The sequence below is a fragment of the Phodopus roborovskii genome, unplaced genomic scaffold (genome assembly GCF_943737965.1).
Source record: "Phodopus roborovskii unplaced genomic scaffold, PHOROB, whole genome shotgun sequence".
Classification (NCBI taxonomy): Eukaryota; Metazoa; Chordata; class Mammalia; order Rodentia; family Cricetidae; genus Phodopus; species Phodopus roborovskii.
The window spans coordinates 23,879,503-23,902,136 of record NW_026126410.1 but is presented as its reverse complement, the minus strand read 5'-3'; the positions used below and the strand labels follow the sequence as shown (position 1 = coordinate 23,902,136).

Genomic DNA, 22,634 nt, shown 5'->3' with positions numbered 1-22,634 from the left:
CATCTCCCAGAGAACCTTGCCAGCCTGACAGATGGGCATTTATCTCTAGTCCTTTCTCTCCTAGGCTGTATCCTCAGTGTGTGTGTGTGTGTGTGTGTGCGCGCGCACGCGCGCGCGCGTGCTCGCATGCAGCGTACAAGTGCATGGGCCGATGCTGTTGGAACATCTGAAGCTATAACATCCAGTTATTGGTGGTTTTAAGCCACCAGACATGGGTGCCAGGAAGTAAACAAGTCTGGATGAGCAATAGCAGCACTCTGACTTCTGAGCCATCTCTCCAGCACCTTTTTGTAACAGTTTGTGTGAGTCATTTCATGAAAGTCAGAGCACAACTTTCTCAGTATATCACCTTTACCCACTAAGCCATCTTGCCAGCCTTAAGGACCAAAAATGGCTTTCAGAAATGTACATCTGTCCAGTCTTTGGAGCTGAGGTTTCTAAGAAAGACAAGGTTTGCTCTCATACTTCAGAGGTTTTCTTTCAATGGTGACATTTCTTCCTCAGTGTGATCTAGGTATCTTTGCAGCAGGGAGGCAATGGAGGTGAGTGTTAAGTATGCTCTAACTTCCACAAAGTTGAAATAGAAATGTGGAAAGTTCTGCAGGGAGGTGAGCCATCAGTTAAGCTGTGTCCATACTCTCCACAATCTGGTAACCAAGTAACCACTGGAGCTCAGAGGGTGACACAGACAAGTTCAGCATGAGGATGTTGATGCTCTAGTTTTTCGTTTCCTTTGGCCAACTCTGCGTTTCAAGTTTGTTGTTTTTAAAGTGATTTTACTGATTGAGTACACAAGACTTTATGCCATTATCGCAGAGGCTTCGAATGACTCATTTGAATGAGTAAATGCTACTCTATTCCAATCAGGCAGAATTTAGCATCCTTATCCTTTCTGTGTCTCATATAGCTTGTGAACAATGACTACTTTTTTTGTTTTGATTTGTTTGATTTTCAAGACGGATTTTCTCTGTAGCCTGTCCTAGAACTTACTCTGTAGACCAGGCTGGCCTCAAACTCAGAGATCGGTCTGCCTCTGCCTGCCGAGTGCTGGGATTAAAGGTGTGTGCCTGGCACAACTACTCAGGAGGAAAAAAACTTAAGGATTTATGCAATATCAGGAGTTCCTCAGGGTCACACCAATTTGTGAACCTTCTTGGCCAGTTCATAAATCTGTTCCTTCACAAAATTAGACATCAACTTGAGCTGGTGGGGATGCACTGGAGAAGGGCAGAACCCTCTGAGGCAGGCCCTTCCCTGGAACCTGCACGTAACCCATGATGGCAGTGATCTGGTAGCAAAAGCCAGTGGTTTGTGGTTCTTCAGTCTAGAAACTCCATTTGAATCAATGCATTATATCCTCCCTGCTTATATGGGAAGGGACTGCTCTACAATTATCATGTATTATTCAACTTAACAGCGAGATTCTCTCACTGAAACTTGTAGATTCTCTCACTGAAACTTGTAGTTGCATTTTTGAAAGGATGCAAGTGCTAACAGTTGACTCTGCACTTGTGGCAGGCGGTGCAGCGGAACAAGCTGGAGCAATAGAAGCTGGCGATGAGATCCTTGCTATCAATGGGAAACCTTTGGTTGGGCTGGTGCACTTCGACGCCTGGAATATTATGAAGTCTGTTCCAGAAGGGCCTGTGCAGTTAGTGATTAGAAAGCACAGGAATTCCTGAGTTTTAACAAGAATCTCCTTCCCCAGATACACTTCTAGCCAATCAGAGAGACCTCTTTTAATGAGTTCTTGAATCAACAAACAGCTTGGACAGATATCCACGACTGTACTTTCACATGAAGCCTGAACTCTGGAAACCTCCTACCTGGACCACCAAGGCTGGGCCGTGTCACTTTGTTCCGTGACTGCCACTCCCCTACATTTGCAGTCAGGTGAAGAGCTAACCTCTTCCCCAATACCTGTCTACACCTTTTCATCCCTTTTGCCACCTCCCAGCATCAGTCCTGGTAAGCAGGGACCAGAAGGGTAACACAAATGCCCCAGCTAAAATGATGTATGTATGTATGTACATTTATATAATTTTATAAGTAAATGACATAGTGCTTTTAGGTACGTACATGCAGTGGAAGGCAGAGCTATGGGTCTATGTATGTTACCCTGAAAAAAGAGAGACTTAAAGAAAATGAATTTATGACCTAATAGTTAGGCAGCGCTCAGGAATTATGCACCAGTGAAAAAGATGAGTTTTAAAAAGTGCTATTTTTTAATGAACGTAATGTATGGTGTGGACTAGGAAGTTGTGCTCATTTTCTGTTTGAGAGCGAAAGTCATAAGGCTGTTACAGAGTGACAGTTCTGGTGAACTGCAATAAATGGCTGTGAGCTTCACTGCTCGGGAGGAGGAGGAGGTTCTAGCCTGAAAGCACCTTGCATCTAGTTTTCAAACTTGCATATATGTTTGAATTCAAGACTGGTCAGCACACGAGCAGGCAAAATTGTCAGTGTTTCTGTTTGCACACACATGTGTCACCACCTTCAAGGAAGTTTTGAGAGTTAAAACCTTCAACTAGCAAAAGTAGGCAGGCATTCTGTGGTCCAAACTGAGGAACTTCTAAGTATCCTCTATGGAGATTTCCTTGGATTTTTCCTTTTCCCCACCAGACCAAAAGCAGTATAGAATTTGCAATCTGGCTCTCTTCCCCAACGAGCTCTGCAATGGCTCAACTTTTTGCTAGTTTGGTTTTTACTGTTTTGCCCTTTGCCAAAAGTGGGGTCCCACAGACTGTTCTGACTCAAGTTGCCTATCCAGAGCCTTCCTCCTCACAAAGCTGGCTTTTTCTTCCTTTGCACTGACCCTTATTTTCTTAAATCCCAAAGCCTCACCAGCTTCATTTACCAAACATGGAGAAAAAAAAATGGAAAAACAGGGTGAGTCACTCTCAAGGAAAAGGACTATATGGTGTTTACCACCCAATCCTCAGGTGGTGCCACCCAGTGCTGGGGTCTTGAGGGCTTGGGTGGAAACTGCATTTGTCAATCCCACATGCATGATGCTACAGTTTTGTTTAACCCACAGCTGGGTCTAGGGAAGACATCAGAGGTGCTTGAGCTGTTGCCTTTGTACATCATTTTTCCTGCTGGCCATCTGTAGAGTAAACCCAGAGAGGGTCCTCAGATGGGCACAAAACAATTGGCTCACTTTCAGCAGGTTACACAAAGATAACTACAGTCCAGGAGTTAGCTAGAAAAGCCTGATTTAGCATCTACTTTTCATTACAGTTACAAGTAGCATACTATAAGATGTCAGTGCAAGGTGCATGCTAAGTTGTTGTTTAAGTCTCTGGGGTCCGTTTCTGTTTTCTTACTTGAATGATAATTTTGAAGTCAGCACGAAAAACTTTTTTTTTTTTTTTTTTTTTTTTTTTGCTCCACTCCTTTACAGTCATGCCTATTAGAAAAGTCCTCTGTGATCAGAATAGGACTTTCTGAATGTTTCCAAGGAGGATCTATGGCTTACCACACACTGTTTAGTCAGCTTCCTGGCTAACAGTGGGAATGTAAAGGGACGAAGCAAATGTTATCTTCGACCCTGAACTAGAAAGGTAATTATTTGTCTTCAGTGTTAAAGGCATGATGAGTACTGCTAATTAGTTTAATAAAGCCCCACACAGTCCTACAGTGAACACTAATGGTATTGTTCTGTCATTCACAGTAAGCTATGAGGGTAAAAAGTCATGACATGTAAATCGTAGTCGTAAGAAAATACCATGATGGCTCAAGTAGCTGGGTTCCATTTCCACCCTCACACATACTGCATTGTATGCTTGACTTAATTGGCACCACACCTGTTGTACATTATACGTTATTCTTTATTTATATAAAATGCCTTATATATTAAGAGTAAGTGCAATAATATGAAATGGCCTGTACATTTAAAAATGTTGTCGCCAAGTTATGTAAATCCACATCTCTATAAACAATTTTTTAAGTAATTTTCAAAAAATAAACACTGCTTACTACTTGATTTTGCCTCATTATTTATGCAATGAGTAACACTAGGTTTTTAAAATGTGTTAATTTATCACCTACATTGGTAAGGGGTACAGAGGCAAGGGGCCTTGGCTAGCTGTAATATCTGTTTATGTCTACTCTGGCCACTTATTCCCACTACATCTGGTCTTTAACGATCCTAGTGACTGCCTCTCTCTCCCCTTCCATCCACACTTCCTCACACAACAGACATGCTAACACTAGACCCTGCTGCACTGGCCTGTCCTGCCAGCCAGTTCAGAACCTTCCAAATGGCCATAATCATGGTACCTATGCCTGTTACTACAGACAAATCCCAAACCCACAATGAAAATGGCCACAAATCCCTGATTTCCAACATTCCCTGGACCTTCTTTGCAGCTCAGCAATTATTTGCCAGCTTTTCTTCATTGTTCAGGAAAGCATTCTTTTCCTGTCTTCCCCCTCATACCTTCATGGGGTCAAATAAAAACCATTTTATTGAATGCCTACGAAGGAGGCGAGAATATAGATCCTCAGAGTGTAAGGTTCTGGTATGCAGATACTCCTCCTCTCTTGGCCTAAGGGATGAATTCAACAATGCTGAACAAACTACACAGAATCCACTGCTGACAAGTCCTGGGCACATGGCAGGCTTAGAATTCTCCTAATTTTGCTAAATTAGGGCGAAAAAAAAATAAGCAAACAGACACAAACACACTTGAGAACACACTACACACTTGAGAACACACTACTTCAGAGAAGTTTATTGTTTGACTCACCACTTTAGATGTCTTGGATCTGTCAGCTTAGGTCTGTGGCAGCACATACACCATGGCCAGGGATGACTACCACATGGTAGCTAGGAAGCAACAGATGAGAGGACAGGCCCCAAAATTCCCTTCAGGGGTATGCCACCTCCCAACAGGGCCACAGTGGCAGCACGCCTTCAGAATATAGGCCTCTAAGATTCAAACCAACTGGGCGTGGTGACAAGCAGTGGAGGCAAAGGAATCAGGAGCTTTAAGGTCATTCTGGAGAATGTCACACATCATGCAGAGTGTGGGGCAGCAGCCCCACACAAGATCCTGTCTCAAAAAGAGATTGTTCAGGTAAAAGCAGACCTAAAGACCTCAGACCCACTCTGCCAAAACAGAAAGATGCTAGCTAGAGAAAAGGTGCATGAGGCTTCATCTCTTCTCTACAAGAATTCATATGTTAAAATAGCAGAATATCATGCACATTAAATCCTGTACAAAATCATAAAGCAGGAGGAGCAAATACAATCCCTACAGACAACGGGCACACATGAGAACTGTGACTCCAAACCTCAAAATGAGTTCAAATACATTGAAAAATAAGACATAACACATGGCTGAATAACCACACGAAAATAGAAAAGTACAGTGTTGGGTGGCAGCCAGGCATGACGAGAGTCCATAACCTCATCACTGCAAGCCCGAGGCCAGCCCAAGCTACATAGTAACATCCTGTGTTAAAAACAACTGGGGAGCCGGGCCACTGGTGGAGGCCCACGCCTTTACTCCCAGCACTTGGGAGGCAAAGGCAGGAGGATCTCTGAGTTCAAGGCCAGCCTGGTCTACAGACTAACACTGCCTTGAAATATAAAAACAAAACTGGAAAGATGTAGCAGTCCTAAGTGCTTGCACATATGTGGTCCCACACTTGTAATCACAGCTCTGAAGAGGTGGAAACAGACAGGAGGGTTCCGAGCTTCACAGCAAGGAGATCAAAGATGATAAGTGCTCCTGAGGATGACAAAATAAATAAAAATAAATAAATAAATCTACATAGCTCAGAAAAATGTCAGGAGAGTCATTTAGAAGCACCCATTCCCAATGAATAAAAATGAAACAATGCCTTAAAGAGACAAAAAGGGGAAATGTCTAAAACCCAATACAAAATACAGTAAAGAAGAACCCCAGGGAAAGTTGCAAGCATAGCTCACACCAGTCAAACTGGAAAGTGCCGGGTTCAAATGGAAGACCTTGCTTCAACAGAGATGGTGGAGAAAGATTGAGGATGACAACGGGTCCTTCATACACACAAATGCACACACCTCCATGCAAAAAACAGAAGCTACGTGGTAGGGCTGCAGTATACTAAAAAACAACCTGCCTGAAACTGAACAGAGAAAAAAGACTGAGACACCCACCACTTAAAGGAACTTACTATGTATACCCAGAACCAAAACACTCTGTAGTAACACTGGGAGAACTATCCAGAAGGCATTCAGACAACGCATTACATGGAACAAAATATCACCAACTGCCAAGGTTTGACAAAAATGCTTTATGCCAAAAAGAACATTCATAAGTTACTAAAAAAAAATTTTTTTAAATTCAACTGACTTGCCAGTAAAGGCCACAAACTCCTCCATATAAAGTTAGTTTGGAACTACATACAAACAAGTTTGGGACTACATTCTACAGGAAGCCCTAGGAAGACATGAGCAATTGAGAACAGGTACAATGATGAGTGGTAAGGGTATGCACCTGGAGAGAGAGTGCCAAAGTATGAGTGGAAAGAGAGCAGTCTTATAACACAGATGCAGCAATTTCCAAAAGTGAGGGGAGAATACAGCTACAGTACATCTTGACCAATCAGTGCTAGACTAGCATATACAACAAGGTCCCTGGTTCAAGACTGCCAAGAAACAAACTCTGCTCTAAAAAAGACGTAAGTGTCAAGAGAAAAAAGCAAATAAATACATACTACTTTAATTTGATCACCACTAGCCTGGACCAGATTCTTGATATAGACAAGACAAAGAAAAATCCTACAGCTCTAGACATGAAGCAAAGTATCAATAGAAAGTCATGAAGTGTTTTTTAAAACCGTTGGTCAATGTAGTAAAATACACATAAAATGTACCAATTTCACCACTGGAAGAGTACAATTCAGTAACATCAAGTGTATATCTAAGAGTGTTGACACCATCACCATCTCCAGAATGTCATCATGCTAAACTCAAAATGTTGTGTTTTACACATTAAACACATATATATACAAGATTGTTTTTTCCCTCTAAAAGCAATAAATCACAGTAAAAGAAGTTAAGTATGTGAATAAAAGTACAAATTGTGGCCTTGAAGTACTATTTCATGGAAAAAGAATCCATGGCTTGTTGGAGACACTGATGATTCCATATAAGGGGTAGGAATGTACAAAGTAAACCTAGAATCTCTTGCCACACCAAGAGGTCATCAAAAGACTACTGGACTAAGCAATAAAAACTGAAGATCCAGGTTTGGAGAGATGGCTCTGTGGGTAGCATTGTTTGCTTCTAAAGCCTGTTGACCTGAGTCTGACCCCAACATCTAAGGAAAAAGACAACTCCTAAAGCTGTACCCTGATCCCCACATAAGGGTGACATGCAGACACCTAAGTTCTCTCCCCTCCCCCCCCCCCCCCGAAATAGTAACAGAACTGTATTTTTATTTTTTTTAATCCAGGGTCTCACTATGTAACTCTGACTGTCCTAGAAATCACTATGTAGACTGGCCTCTTGCCTCCTGAGTGCTGGGTAGAAGGCATTTGCAACCACATCCAGGCAGTGTTTTTAAAAGATCTTTGAGAATTTAACTGTATAAAAATAGGAAACTTGAGTATTAATGAAGATAACATGTCTGCTGCACCATACTATAAAAAACAACCAAGAACTAAAAAATAGTTATGATTTCACTTATATGTGGCCTCAAAAAAACTAATTTACTAGGACAGAAAATAGAAAAGCAGATAGAAGGCTGAGGTAAAATTAGAAGTGATTAGTGAAAGGATATAATGTTCCAGAAGTGAGTTTTATTGCACTGTGATCAGAGTTCATAGCAAGAATGCAGTTCAAGGGCTGTAGATGTAGCACAAAGGAAAACACAAGGTAGCATGCACAAGGAACTGGGTTCAATCCCCAGCAGCAGGAAAAAAGTGTTTCCAAGCCACTGAAGCATTCACCATTCTCACCAGAGGAAAGGAAGCTGCTACCTTAGGTTCATTTACTCTTTCCACAATGTATACACAGATCAAAACATAACATTACACCCCACAAATACAAAAAGTGCTTGCCAACTACAGGTATATAAATAGGTACACAGTTCATTTCCAAAAATAGTTTTTTATGAGCACAGGTAATGTACCCATGGAGGCTAGCACTGAATCCCCCTTAGTTACAGATGTTGTAAGCAAGCGCCCAATATGGGCTCTGTGAACCAAACTCTAGTCCCCCTGCCCAGCAGCAAGCACTCTGAAGACCTAAACCATCTCTCCAAGCTTCTGCCGCCATAACTTCTTTAGTGAGTATCAGAAAACCACTCTTCTTGAAAATAGGCAAGGAAACTCTAAGTGTGTACCCTACTCTCTGTGAAGCGTGCTAGAAGATAATGGAGATATCAACCTGAAACACATATCCTAGCTCATGATGGCAAGAACAACCCAGGCTACACACAGTTTCAGGGAAGCCCTTTTGCAAAAGGAAAGAAAAGATTAGGGGCAAACCTTCAGATGGGGCCCAGAGTGTTGCCTAGATAACGTTCCCACAGGGAGAGGGGAAGGTGGAGAAGAAGACAACCAGAAATCCAAAGGTAGCATGTATGTGCCTTCTCATGGAAGTACACACCACCACTAATGAAAGTCTCACCAACACAAGGAAACCAAAACCTGACAGCTTCCAAAGCAGTCCCAGTTCCCAAGATGCAAAAATCAAAGCATGTTAAGTTACACCATGTAGATGCTATCAGCAAAATCTAAACTTCGGAAACCTCCAAGGACAAACATTTCAGTTTCAAGAACAACTCTTTTTCAAGAGAAAAATGGGAAACATTCAGAGAAGAACCTATAGATTTAAAGAAGTTAAAGATCTAACAAGTGGAAAAAGAAAGTTAAAGACACACCAGATAGAGCACTGAACAGCTTCTCCCAGGGCTATCCCCTGACCCAAATGACAGTTTTAAGGGTATCTGCCCAAAATTAACTTATTTTTAAAACTTTAACCTTATCTTTAATAAAACACTTGGATATAGGTATGTTCAAATCTGGCATCCAGGGCACCAGGCACACATGCAAACAAAACACATACATGATACACATTTTTTTTTAAATTAAAAAAAAAGGAAAAAATTTTCAATGATTCCATAATCAAGCACTATATACTTTCCTGATATTAATGAGAGCTAAAGGAAACACCAACCACACCAACTCTAAACTGAGAAAATCGCCTGGTAGTACTGGCGCACGCCTTTAATTCCAGCACTCAGGAGGTAGAGGCAGGTGGTTCTGAGTTTGAGACCAGCCTGGTCTACAGAGCGAGTTCCAGCACAGCCAAGGCTACCCAAAGAAAAAGCAAAAAGCAAACCCTGAGAAAACCAACTGTATCAAAGACAGGGTTATGTCCTGGAAAATGAACACAAAACAAGGCTCATTAGAAAATATGGGTGAAGGAGAAACCAAAATTCACAGAAAAAAATGCAATCACCAAAAGACACTAACAACACCCACACCCACAATTAACAACTGGTTAGTTCTGCCCTAAGAGCTAGGCAAAGGCCAAGACTGATGATGCCCTCTACCTAATGAGTGCAGAAGCCAAAATCCACATTACTGGTGGGGGTGGTATATCAGCAAGGATCTTAGAAACAAACCAGCTGGACTTGATATATTTCTGATAATTATTCTTCCATGCAGTATATTTCTGTGAATTTCTCCTACAAAAAAAAAAAAAAAAAAAAAAAATCAGAGAAATATAAAGATGTATGTATGCACAAGACTATTTCTAATAACCAGACATAAGAAAGAACCTCACTGACAGAAGCTAGGCAACACAACAGAACCACTCAAAAAGACAATGTTTACTTGAAGTGCATTACACACAGTGATACCTGGTGTCTACCCACTATTCTATTCTGAGGATAAATGCACAGTAAAGTCTAACATCAGACTGAGAATGTGGGCACAACCATGTTACCATCCACACCTCCCTGAAGAACAGCAGGCAATGTTAAAATAAACAATACCACCACTTGTCTATGATGAATTTACTAAGATGGGCTTAGAACTCCAGGCCTTGGTGGATTAGGATGAACTACAAAATGAAAACAGAATGTAGTGCTTTAACTGGCAACAGCTTTAACTTAATACATGATGGAGGTGCCAAGGTTGGAAATTAAATGAACTTCATAAAGATCTCACATAACTTATGACATACTTCCCAGGCTACTGGGGCAAGTCTGGCTATGCCTGGCAGACAAGAATCCCATGACCAGCAGGCTGAGGGACTCCATTCAAACTAGTCCCATGCTTCCTTTTATGGGAGTGGGAGTGAGTTGAAAAGGTACTTACGATCATATATGCACCTGGGTTGGAGAGACACTTCAACTATAAGGACACTGGCTGTTCTTTCAGAGGACCGAGGCTCGATCCCCAATACCCACATGACAGCTGACAAACTGACTGTAACTCCAGGTCCAGAGGATTCAACACCCTCACACAGACACACATGCAGGTAAATCAATGCACATAAAATAAAAACATGTAAATCATTTCTTAAAAATGTTCTACCCACCTACTCACAAATAATAAAACTCCCTATATGACAGAATAAATCACAAGTCCTACCTCAGCAGAGCAGTGGCAGTCTTGGCCCTCTAACATATTCATGCTTCTTCTAAAAACAGCCAATTTCTCACATCCCTGTAATTTAAATAAATTACACCAGCATGTCCTTTAAACTGCTTTGACGACTTTTTGGATATCTGCTACTCTGGATCTGTCTCTCAGAGAAAAACAGCCTCCTCATAAGTGCCCAAGTAAAAGAAAAAAACTTCAATTGGACGCCATCCCTGTTTGTTCAGTCACTTTGGGATCAAAAGTTTAAGTAGCTACTAGAGGCTGAGACAATCATCTTCTGAGCACTAGGGATAAGATGTCACAAGGGCTCCCCACACAGCTTAAGACCACTGCATTGGTTCATCAATTAAACACTGAATGCATGATAAAGCCAAAAGGAAACAACAACTGTTCATTCTTAGACACAATAGACACACAGGCCTTATGAAATGCCACTGCCATTGGCATCTTGGGCTAATAGCTTTTAATTTGTTACATTAACCGCAGGAATAATTATTTTCATTAAAGAACCATCATTCTTGCTTTTAAGAGGTTTGTAAGAGCCGAACATGGGGTTGCACTCTAATCCCAGCATTTAGGAGGCAGAGGTGGGTAGATCTTCTTTGAGCTCAAGGCCAGCCTGGTCTACATAATGAGTTCTAGGACAGCCAGATGCAGAGATTAAAAAAAAAAAAAAAAAAAAAAAAAAACCATACAAAATATAAAGAAAGCAAGTCTTTGATGGGAAAATTTTCCCTTCTGGATCTGAAGCCACTCACAGGCTGAGCCAAGTATAAACTCTACCCTAAGATACACACAAATGACTGTTCTTGGGATTATCTATATTAATGCTGAAGCAAGTACCTTAGAGATTATCTATTCCTTCTATTTCTACTTCTAAAATCCTTCAAGAAAAACAGTAAAATCTTCACCAAATGTGGGGCTAATGAGCTGGCTCAGCAGGTAAGACCACTAGCGGCTCTTGCAGAGGGCCTACCCCCATTCAGCTCCCTACACCACATGGAGGGTCACACCTGATGTACTCACTCTTCTGGCCTCTGGCAGGCACCAAGGACTCTACATCCATACATGCAGGAAAAACATACACATAAAATAACAAAATTATTTTTTTAATTTATTATTTTAATTTCAGTGTACTAGTGTCAGTTTTCAGTATCCATGTTTAAAAACAAACAAAAAAAAAAAAGCAAAACAAAACAAAAAAAAACCTACCTTTATTGCTAGTAACAGTGTCACTGGGAGGGAAATGGGTTATTTTAATGTCTTTCCTCATGCATCATCATAAAAGGGATGGCAACAAACTATTACCCAGAGTCAGCTGTGTTTCTCTAATATTTTACTGCCACTGATTTGTATTGTCAGTGACAGCAGACTGAGTTTCTGCAACAAACACCATCTGTGGCTTGCCAAGTTTAAAGTACTTCCTATCTAGCTCTAAAGACCGTGTACCAAACTGTACACTTGAAATGTTGCTATGCCCCACTTCAAGCTTCACTTGAAGCAAAGGAAATGACAGATCAAATGACATGCTCGCTCTGATTCAGGCACTTTCAAGATCATAGTTTATTTATTACTTCAGATAAAAAGATAGTATACATATTAGGGAGTCCCTTAAAATTCAACTCTAAAGTTAATATGCATCTAGTATTTTTGCATCAAAGTTAACCAAAAGTTTCTAGACACCTGAAAGCCCCACTATTAACATGAACTATGGTAATAAAAAATTTGACATTTAATTTGTTCAATGTATAGTATTTACATTATGAAACCAATGGTACAGAAACAGTGATAAAGAATAAAATCAACATTAAAAAGCAGAGGTTTGTAGTCTTACGATGTGCTAATTATCATAATTGTATATAAAATTAAAACATAGCAGAGCTTTCTGTTACAAAATTCTTAATCATCTGAGTTGCAGTCATTACTTGCTACCAATTTACATGCAACATCTGCTAGGACTGATATCTGATTTTTTATTTTTCCCCTCAAGAAAGGATAAGTGGATAAATGATATTTTGGAGCAGACATTAATTTACTTGAAAAAGTAAAAGAAAAAAGAAATGTACTCAAGATTGGTACTGGTCACAAGCCTCTTTCCTACAGAAATCATAAAAACAGGCCTACAGAAATCATAAAAACAGGAAGAGTCAAAAAAAAAAAAAAAGTTCCAAAAGAGATGCACAGGCAGAGTACCATGAGGGGCACAGCTTAGAAAGAGCCCTGAATGAATCACACATCATCTATCCTTCAATGATGAGAGGTCTATTTTGCCATCAAATAACAATGAATGACTGAGGCAAGTGAGGGGCACCAGGTGCACAATGAAATTTTGCAAAATACTAAGATGAGGCAGAGGTGGCCAGAAGAAGGGGCGATTCATATAATTCAAACTATATACAGCATAAATGGAATGCAGCCCATCTCAAACTGGCTTTGTGAAACAACTGGACCTTTATGATTTAATAGCTAAAATTATAACAGGTGCAATCATACAATAGATTTACACAGGAAACAAAATCCAAGGGGCATTTTATATTACCTATTTACTGTGCTGTTTCAATTTAAAAATAATAATTTTGCTAAGTATACATCTCAACTGAGGTCTATGTATAAAATGTCCTAATAGATACAGATATTTACCTTTGGTGAGTTGAAGGCCTTGTTGTGACTTGTCTGAATTGTAGGTAGGATACCAGGTGAATGTGCACATGTGGGAAAACTCAAGCTGAGGTAATCCAAAAGCTGTGCAATGAGGTGACTGGAGGTACTCTGATAGTCAAAGTACACCAGAAACCCCAACAGGTAACAGTGAGAATGGCAACAGGGAATGGAGTGCCAATATGGCAATAAAGTTGATTAGAAACAGAAAGAGGAAGGCCTCTCGTACCAGCAGAATCCTGCGTACATACAAAAAGAAATAGCCACCCACCATTTTGTAGAACAAAAGCCAATTATTAGTGTGGGAAAGTACAAACTACAGAAAACCAGAAGTCAATAGAAGAAAAGCTACCAGTTCACATGAGAAAAAGGAAACATTCCACTCTGACAGTTACTTGGTAAACGCAGCTACCACAGCCCATAGAACTTCATTGGTATTGGCCTTCAGACACTCCACTTCTGGGTCTAAGTCAAGAAGCTGCCGTACTCTCTTGGTGGCTAAATCATACTGCTCGTCCAGAAGAGGGGCAAAGGCGTTCTCCAAAACATCTGAGGCATGAGCTAGGTAAATGAGGGCCAGCAAGCGCTTGTCCATTCGGTGAGGGTCATTTACCCATTTGTCAAGAACTGCTTCTTGTACCTTCTTGATGAGGCGCTGCTTAATGTTGTTATTGGTGAGAGGATGTGTTGTCATGTCAAACAGGAGGAAGTTCTGTTTCTCTGTCGTCAGTACACCCTTTTCTACCAGGTTTTTGGCTAATCGTTCCCGTACATTTCTTAACTGATAGTGCAATTTTAATGGATTCCACGTCTCACCTAAATAAGAATGTTCCAGAAGTTAGAATTATAGGTATTACTTTGCTGAACTATAACATCAAAAAATGAACTACTATTATGAGCATGTTTTTTTGCTGGCCTGGTCCCATAGCCATGCTAGCCCCAAATAACATATGAGATGCTGTATTAGATATAATGAACTATTAGATAAGCAAAAGAACTTTGATTCTTGCTCCTTCCCCACTAGATCATCAAGTCCCAGTCTGGACCACTGCATTCCAGGCACCTATCCCATTCCCAGGCAAAACAGTAATGAACCAAATATTTTGTTCCTGCCTGCTCTGGCAGGATGTGGGGCACAGACTCGCCAGGCAGAGGTGGAGGCGAAGGCTCTCAAGTGTGGAAGCATCATCAAGTGTGGCTACATGTAAAAGATGGTCCTACAATATAAAAGCAGCACAAAGCCCAGAGCAACCCTCAATACTACAAAACAAACAAACAAAAGGGCCAGCCCTTCCCCCCCCCCAAAAAAAAAACAAAGCAGCAACTTTATCCCTACAAACTACCAATGATCAACAGACAAAAGGGAAATGGAGCCCTGTGACTGTATGTTCTCCTGACACTGCCACCAAAACAGTCTGTAAAGACGGCAAAGTTTATGTGAACAGGGATTTTTAAAAGTATATAAAGTTGACCCCTGAAAAGAAAAAAAATTTTCTAAGTTTTTTGTTTTGTTCTGGAGATAAGGTTTCTGTGTGTAGTATTTGCTGTCCAGGAACTCACTCCATATACCAGAGGCTGACCACCAACTCAGAGATCTTCTGCCTGCCTGCCTCTACCTCCCCAATGTTGGGATTAAAGGCACATGCTGCCACCACCACCCATCATCAGTTTTAATTCTTAAGTGTGTCACCTAAAATCACTTCCTTTTGAGACAAATACTTAGTTAAAATAGGCATTTCCCATTAAAAAATACTTTATTTTCAGCCTAGTATGGTGGTACATGCCATTAATCTATAACCTCCTCTACAGAGTAAGTTCCAGGAGAGCTAGAGCTACACATAGAAACCCTCTTTTTTTTTAATCCTTCACAAAATTTAGTAACTTTGTCTATCATTCAGATTATATGCAACAAGATTATATGCAGTAACTGTATTTCCAAATGATCACCAATGAACACAGAACTATTTCTGCAGTTTGGGGGGGGGGGGATACCAAAGTACTTTTCTAAACCACAACACATTAAAAACCAACCCTAAGCACCGTCCTTCAGTGTAAAGACTCAAAGGCTGAAGTTTTACAACACTAAGAGAATGTATATCACTGAAATCAGTAACATGGAACTATTTAAATTTTCAGTTCCTCAGCTTTGCAAGCCACATTTTAAGTATGAAAAGCCTTTAAGTGGCTACCCATTAGTTACTCACTAGGCAAAACAGAACACTGTTATATGAAAGACTAGTGAACTGTGGCACCTGGAATGTATTTCTGTTCAAATGGCCACAGAAATTATTTTGTCACCTAACAGTAAAGAATATCCTTGACAGGAGCTCAGTAACAGTTTAACTCTCATATTAAGAGCACATGATGCTCACACAGCACTGGAGTTTGCTCCTAGTATCAGGTACCTAACAGCCAGCTGTAATTCCAAATCCCCAGGGAGAGGGATGTCTTATCACCTCCTTTTCCAGGCACTTGGTATACATACAGTCAGGTACACACACACATAAAAATTAAAAGACTATCCTGGACAGCAAAGCAATCCTTGATGTTTATTATTAAAAAAATATGGGGGAAATTAAAAGACTCTTCAGTTACTGGTCATAAAGCATTAAAAAATATGACTTTTGGATAAAACCTAATGAGATACAGACCTGCCCCAAGTACACTCCCTAGCATGTCTTAAGGAACAAAAAAGCACAGCACAGCAGTCACTCTGACTCAGTCACCCTGCCCAGTCAATGGTCAGAGATCAAAATGGCTAAAGCAGCTGAAAGATACAAGGCAGAGTACAGAAGGTCTAGAGACCTGCACAATGTTCTCAAGTCTCAGAAAACTAAGCCACACATGTTGAAGTAAGAAACTGCAAAGCTAAGCAAAAAGCTAAACAATGCCAGGAGTTTTCAGAGAGCTGAGTAACCTTGAGTACCAACTAGCCTGAGGGGAACACTTATTTGACTGTCCAGGACACAAGAGGACCTGAAAAACCACACTATAGGAACAAGGCTGAACTAGCCTCAAGGCCTGTACTATCCAAGCTTTAAAGCACAATGCACAAGTCATTTAAATGTCTGTCTGACAAAGCAAAAGCCAACACTCCCCCCACCCCAGGGGGAGGGAGACAACACTGAGATTGAATTCAGGACCTCCCTCATACTAGGCAGGCACCCTGAATTTAAATCAAACACTCCTTGAACAAAGACAGCAAGTTCAGAATTTAACCTAATATTCACAATGTTGAATGTTTAATTTTAAAACAGTAACATGTTAGATTTGCAACAACAAAAAAATGGGTCCCAAAACTAATGGAAAATGGAAATGGCCAACCAAATCAAACATGAACAAAAAATAACAAAGACGAGAAAATCAGCAGACAAGGATTTTAAAGAGCTAATATAACACCTACATAATTTAAAGGAAATGAGCACAAAGTGGGAACTACTTTTTAGAAAGAATAAGCTATCTGAGACAACCTTTTATTACATTATTTGGCATGTATGTGTATGCACACATGTATGTGACTCATGCCACAAATGTGGAGGTGAGAGGACAGTTTTTGGGTTTTTTTGTTTGTTTGTTTCTTTCTTTCTTTCTTTGAGACAGGGTTTCCCTGTATTTCTTTGGAGCCTGTCCTGGAACTAGCTCTGTAAACCAATAGACCAGGCTGGACTCAAACTCACAGAGATCCACCTGCCTCTGGCTCCCAAGAGCGAGTTCTTTCTTCCTTTCCATTGGGTCATCAGGCCTGGCAGCAAGTACCTTTAATTTCTGAGCCATCCCATTGGTCCATAAAAGAACCATTAAAATGTAGCAATTTACTTTGGAAAAGGACTTAATGAATATGATTAAAAAGTTAGTACTATGAATTACGAATAAGTAAGGCCATTTTGTTCATTTAAAGAAAAACATTTCAAACAAAAAGTCACAACAAATCAGTGCCTGCAAGCACATATGGTCTTAAGCATGCACACACAAAAGCAAGTTACTTCATAAGGTGGTATTTACAATGCTCTTGGGAATCACAGTACCAAGAATATAAACATTAAGACTTATTTCTAACCTTTTAGGAATTACAATTAATTGAGAGAAACCTTCACAATTTAGTGGCTAGAATAAAATGGGAATAAGGTACTAAGTACAAAATGAAGCATTAGAAATGACTTAATATTAAGGGTTATCTTTAAGAAAATTAGAGGAAGAGGCATTTAAGCTACATCTAGACTTCCAGAAAGAATAAACATTTAAGAACAGAAGAAACAGCACCAGTACACAACAGCGATGATCTTCTCTCAAAGGTCTTGTAACTTCCAACTTTTAATCAATCCCTCATCTCCCAAAGTGCCTATTTATCACCTGATAGTTTGGGGTTTGGATTTTATTCTGTTTCCTAATGCCAGTGTCAGGAAGACAGACAACCCTAACCTAGAATCATACAACATGTATTAGCTAACTGTGGAAAATTCAAGCTACTATAACATTAGATGATAGCCACATTATGTAAAATACTTAAAAACCTACACTTTAACTCTACCATTAACTAACTATGCATACAGTAATCTGGAAGCTATCAACAAAACACTTTCTCCTAGCAACACTAGCTAATTCAGTATTACTGACTGAATAAGCTTACATTTTCTCAGAACTGCAGTACAACACAATTGTGTTTTAACAGTATGTCCAACAGGAGAGGTCTCACACTCACACGACATCTTGACCATCTCAGGGAACCAGGCTTGGCAGCAAGTGCCTGGTTATCTGCTGAGCCTTCTCACTGGCCCACTCTAATCCTTCTGAAAAGGTTTAATACAAACTCTACTTCCTTTCAATTTCTAAGTTTCCTCAGATTTTTTTCCTTAACCGCCAAACTTTTAGAGTTGTAAGTATTAAATTATTAGACACACACACAGGTGGTCTCCGAATATACTTTAAAACTGCTTCATCTGCAAGTATCTGCTTAAGTTCCATAGCATCTATGTCAGTATCATGCAACACTGGCATTCACTCAGTACACCACATACTTTTCTGTTGCTGATACTTCTACAGTGCAGGATAGGTGTCAAATCCAAGGTTTTGCACATTCTAGATCCTTTAGGACTATACCTCTGATGTGGACCACTTTGAAACAACTGAAATTTGAAAAGGAAAAAAAAAAAAAAAGTTCTCACCACCAAACCGGCCACAGACCTACATCCTTAAATTCAGACTGGGAACGCAGCTCGATGGCTCAGCGAGCAAAGCCACTTGCAGCCAAGCATGACAATCTCAATGCACCCCAGGAATCACATGGTGAAGGAGAGAGCTGACTCTTGAATACTGTCCTATGACCTCTACCCTGTTATACTCACCACCACCATCCCACCCACCCACACCCTCTCCCCCACCCCAAATGAACAAAAAAAAAAAAAAAAAAAAAAAAAAAAACAACTCATAGTTAGTAGCTGGCCAGCTGAAACCTGGTCCATTTGAACAATAAGGAGCAGGTGACTGTTTTTCCCCTGGGCCTTGCACATGGAACCAAGCACTCCAAGCACTCCATCACTAACCAGAACCACCGTTCCCATACCAACAATGTGCTTTGTTTCCTCCTCCCAAGCTGGATCCCCTTCTTTCATGTCAACATGGAAGCTCATCCTAATATATTCCTGATAATAAAATGTTAACCACAACATCTGGCATTTATAGCCAATCTAAAAACATGGGGCATTGTCTAAATATTTTCTTCATGGATTCTGACCTAATCCAATGGATAACCTACTGTACTGGGAGAGAGCTTATAGACTCTCATGGACTCTGACCTAATCCAATGGATAACCTACTGTATTGGGGAAAAGCTTATAAAATCTCACTCCAGTGAGAAACTCACAACAGCAGTTCAAGTTGAAAACCAAGTTCAGCCAGCAGCCATACAATGTTAACTAGTTAAGTACAACCACCTTAACCTATTAACCCAACCCCTTAGGATAAAACTAGTTTGGGTACATGCATTGTCAGAGGATATCCAGTGATCCAAGACACTGCCGGACTAGACCAAGCCCAATGAGGCCCTGGTATATATATCAGATCATTTATAAAGTTTATAAAGACATTCTCACAACTTGGCCTGCTCTAAACAGTAAAATGTAACAACTCTGATAAAGAATGATTGGCAAACAGCATAGTGGTGTAGGCTTTAATCCCAGCACTTAGAAGGCAAAAGCATGTGGATCTGAGTTGATAGCTCAGCCATGACTACAAAGTGAGGAGACCTTGACTAAAAAACAATAGATGAGAGTTTGAAGGAAGAACATTCCATCTCATTTAGTATCTGCTCTCTTTTGTCAAAGGAGATACATTTTTTTTTTTAATTATCATCCCGCCACCATTTTCCATACTTAAAAACTTCTCTAATCAGAACTCGATGTTTACTGTTTAATAGATCAGCTTACCGCTAAGTAACTCAATCCAGTTCTGGACCGTCTCTGGAGGCTGAGTCTCCTTAACATGCTTTAGAGCTTCATCAAGAAGAACATCCCCTGTTGGAGCATCCGATTTACAGATCACCTAAAACACAAGCAGTCAGAAAGATCAACTGGTACCATCTTCCCTCAAACTCATTAGATGAAAAACAAAGTATGCAAATATTTCATGCTCAGAGCCTTTACTGTAATTTCATTTGTTGCTGAACCTTGAGCTATTTAATGCAGAAATATCATTCACTAATCACTCAAAAACAGATTCAACTATATGGAAAATTTCATCTAGTAAAAAGATATTTCACATAAGTAACACAACTAATTTTCTCAAAAAAATATCTTTAAGGAAACTTTGACAAGTTGGAGCAAAAACAAAGTCAAAAAGTATCTCCCTAAGTAATGAGAAAGAACAGGCTGGAGAAACGCACAGAAACAACTGACCTAAACAAGGGGGAGTTCATGAACCCCAGACTAATAGCTGGGAAAACAGCTAAGGACCCACCCAGATCCCCTGAACGTGGGTCTCAGAAGTCCTGGGCAGTCTAAGGGACCTGTGACAATGGAACCAGGATGTATCCCTGGTGCACTAACAGACTTTAGGAGCCCATTCCCTCATGGAGGGATACTCCCTTAGCCTACTCCAAATGACTTGACAGATTTTGATGATCCCTCATGGAAGGCCTCACCCTCCCTGGGGAGTGGATGGGGATGGGGTGGAATGATGGTGCATGGCATGGGAGGATGGGAGGGAGAGGGAAGTGGGATCAATATGTAAAATAAGAAAAAAATAATAAACAAAAAAGAAAAAAAAAGAAATGGCTCCCTTGAGCTTATGCTTAATAATAAAAGATATGAAGGGGAAATACAGTTTTAGGAATAAGTTTTATTTTAAATGACAGTGCTAACAGAAGCCTTAGTGACTATAAAAACTCTATCTCCAGCACCAAGAGGGTAAGGATTGGAGATGGGCAGGCCCAAGGACAGACTCTCAATCTATAGTTAAAACCTGTGCAGGCTAAAATCTTAATAGTGAAAAGTGGCTCAAGAGTTAAGCACACTGGCTGCTCTTCTAGGACCTGAATTTATTTCCAGTACCAGCTACAATCATCTATAACTCCAATTCCAGGAAATCGAACACCTTCTTCTGGTCTCTGCAATTACAGCATGCCTGTGGTGCATAGACATACATACAAACAAAATATCCAGACTCATAAAAGAAATAAACCTCAAAAAACAAGATCCTGGGAAGTGATTAGGAAAGCAACCCATACTGCCACACTACTCAACCACCTTAGATTCCCATAGGCTTCACTCAGGTTATCACCTAAGCAACACATTTCTACCTGAAACTTTATAGTACCAAAATTCAACCCATTACAGTACCTTGGAATGGATACTAAAAAATGTTTAAATGCGACTTTTCTCTGATACCCAAAAAAGGTGCCCTTCATTTTTTTACTCAATGTCACTAAAGATTAAAAATATATATATAAGACCTTATTCTTCAGGACTACACAAGAGAAAATATAACCATAACATCAACCACAAATCTAGCCTTGAGGAAAGGAAAATGAAAATTTTAAATATTGATTTACCCCAATATAACCAAAAACTGGTCCATAATAGATAACTGTTTGAAAGCAGAGATATTGTTTCCACCAATACGATTTTTAAAAATCCAGTGTTTTTACAGCACATATCAATTTTCAATGGCAGCCTCATTACTAAGCTGGACAGTGCAGATACAGAAATACTCAGAACATTCACTCCCTGGTGCTTAGTTAGACCAGGATTTATAAAGGAGAAAAAGAATTTCAGGAGAAAAGAGTACTACATCTGTGATGTTGCAGACATGTGACCTACACTTCCTCTCCTTCCCTCTCTCCATGTGGCCAGAAGCTGGTGTCAGCCACTTTTCTCATGCACCCCACTTTAAGACAAGTGATTTATCAGTACAAATAACCCAGCTATGTTCTCAGTTCTGCTTTAAACCTTCTTCACATGTGTCACTCACTCCCTCTATTATCTTTGCCAGGATTTTAGCCCCCAAGTCTGACCATCTTTCACTAAGAATAATTTGTGTCTTGACTTCAACTTTTTAATGTTTTAGGGATCCTTTTATTTGATACTTTCATAACATATATACAATGTAACGTGATCATATCCAACCCAAACTTCCAAACCCCTCTCCTTTCACTTCATCCCCCTTCCCCCCCCACACACACACACGGATGTGTGAGGCATCCACCATAGTGCTGGCAACCTACCAGTGGTCACATACACCAACCTCCCCTGCAGCCATCAGTTGCTCCTCAACTGGAGGGTGGGAGTCTCGTGAGGCCTCTCCACTCAGCCCTGGGAAGCTACTGGCTTCATCTTATACTGGTAACCACAGGTGCTGTCTGGGAGTACACAAGGCCACCTTTTGCCTCTTTCAGTCCCATGCTCCAATTTGAGCTCTTCAGGAGGAAAATCTTACATTTCATTGTCCCTGCTCAAAACGAATCACAGATTCAAACAAGTTTTAAATTGCTTTTAAATTTTCAAGAATAGCCAGACTTTCATCTCAGCACTCGGGAGGCAGAAGCAGGTGGATCTCTGGGTTTCCGAGGCCAGCCTGAACTACAGAGTGAGTTCCAGGACATCCAGAGTTACAGAGAGAAACTCTGTCTTGAAAACCAAAAAAAGAAAAATACTTCAAGAATATGTGTGGGTTTGAAATAAATATCCTCTATACTTCAGTAAATTCTTGCTACGTCCAACATAGAAGAGACAGAAAGAAGATAAAACCAAGACCTCTGAGAAAATGTATTATATAGATGAAAGTTTCAAAAGGCCTCAGGGATTTAACAATAAATATTAGATTCATAAAATAAGAAACTCTGTGGGAGCTCCAACCTTAGAGCAAAGTGGCCCAAG

General features: G+C 40.3%; 2 protein-coding genes across 5 annotated transcripts in view; one reads left to right on the top strand and one right to left on the bottom strand.

Annotated features, from left to right (window-relative positions):
* Positions 1–3,985, top strand: part of Pdzd2 (PDZ domain containing 2) — a 221,857-nt gene extending 217,872 nt beyond the window's left edge. For all 3 annotated transcript variants that reach the window (XM_051182565.1, XM_051182564.1, XM_051182566.1), the window contains one exon: positions 1,519–3,985. In XM_051182565.1, the coding sequence (XP_051038522.1) occupies positions 1,519–1,682 (164 nt within the window). In that variant the 3' untranslated portion in view covers positions 1,683–3,985. The remainder of the gene's footprint in view (positions 1–1,518) is intronic.
* Positions 3,986–12,147: 8,162 nt separating this feature from the next.
* Positions 12,148–22,634, bottom strand: part of Golph3 (golgi phosphoprotein 3) — a 30,458-nt gene continuing 19,971 nt past the window's right edge. For both annotated transcript variants that reach the window (XM_051182570.1, XM_051182571.1), the window contains 2 exons: positions 19,689–19,803; positions 12,148–14,082 (listed from right to left, as the gene is read on the bottom strand). In XM_051182570.1, coding sequence (XP_051038527.1) covers positions 13,658–14,082; positions 19,689–19,803 — 540 coding nt within the window. In that variant the 3' untranslated portion in view covers positions 12,148–13,657. The remainder of the gene's footprint in view (positions 14,083–19,688; positions 19,804–22,634) is intronic.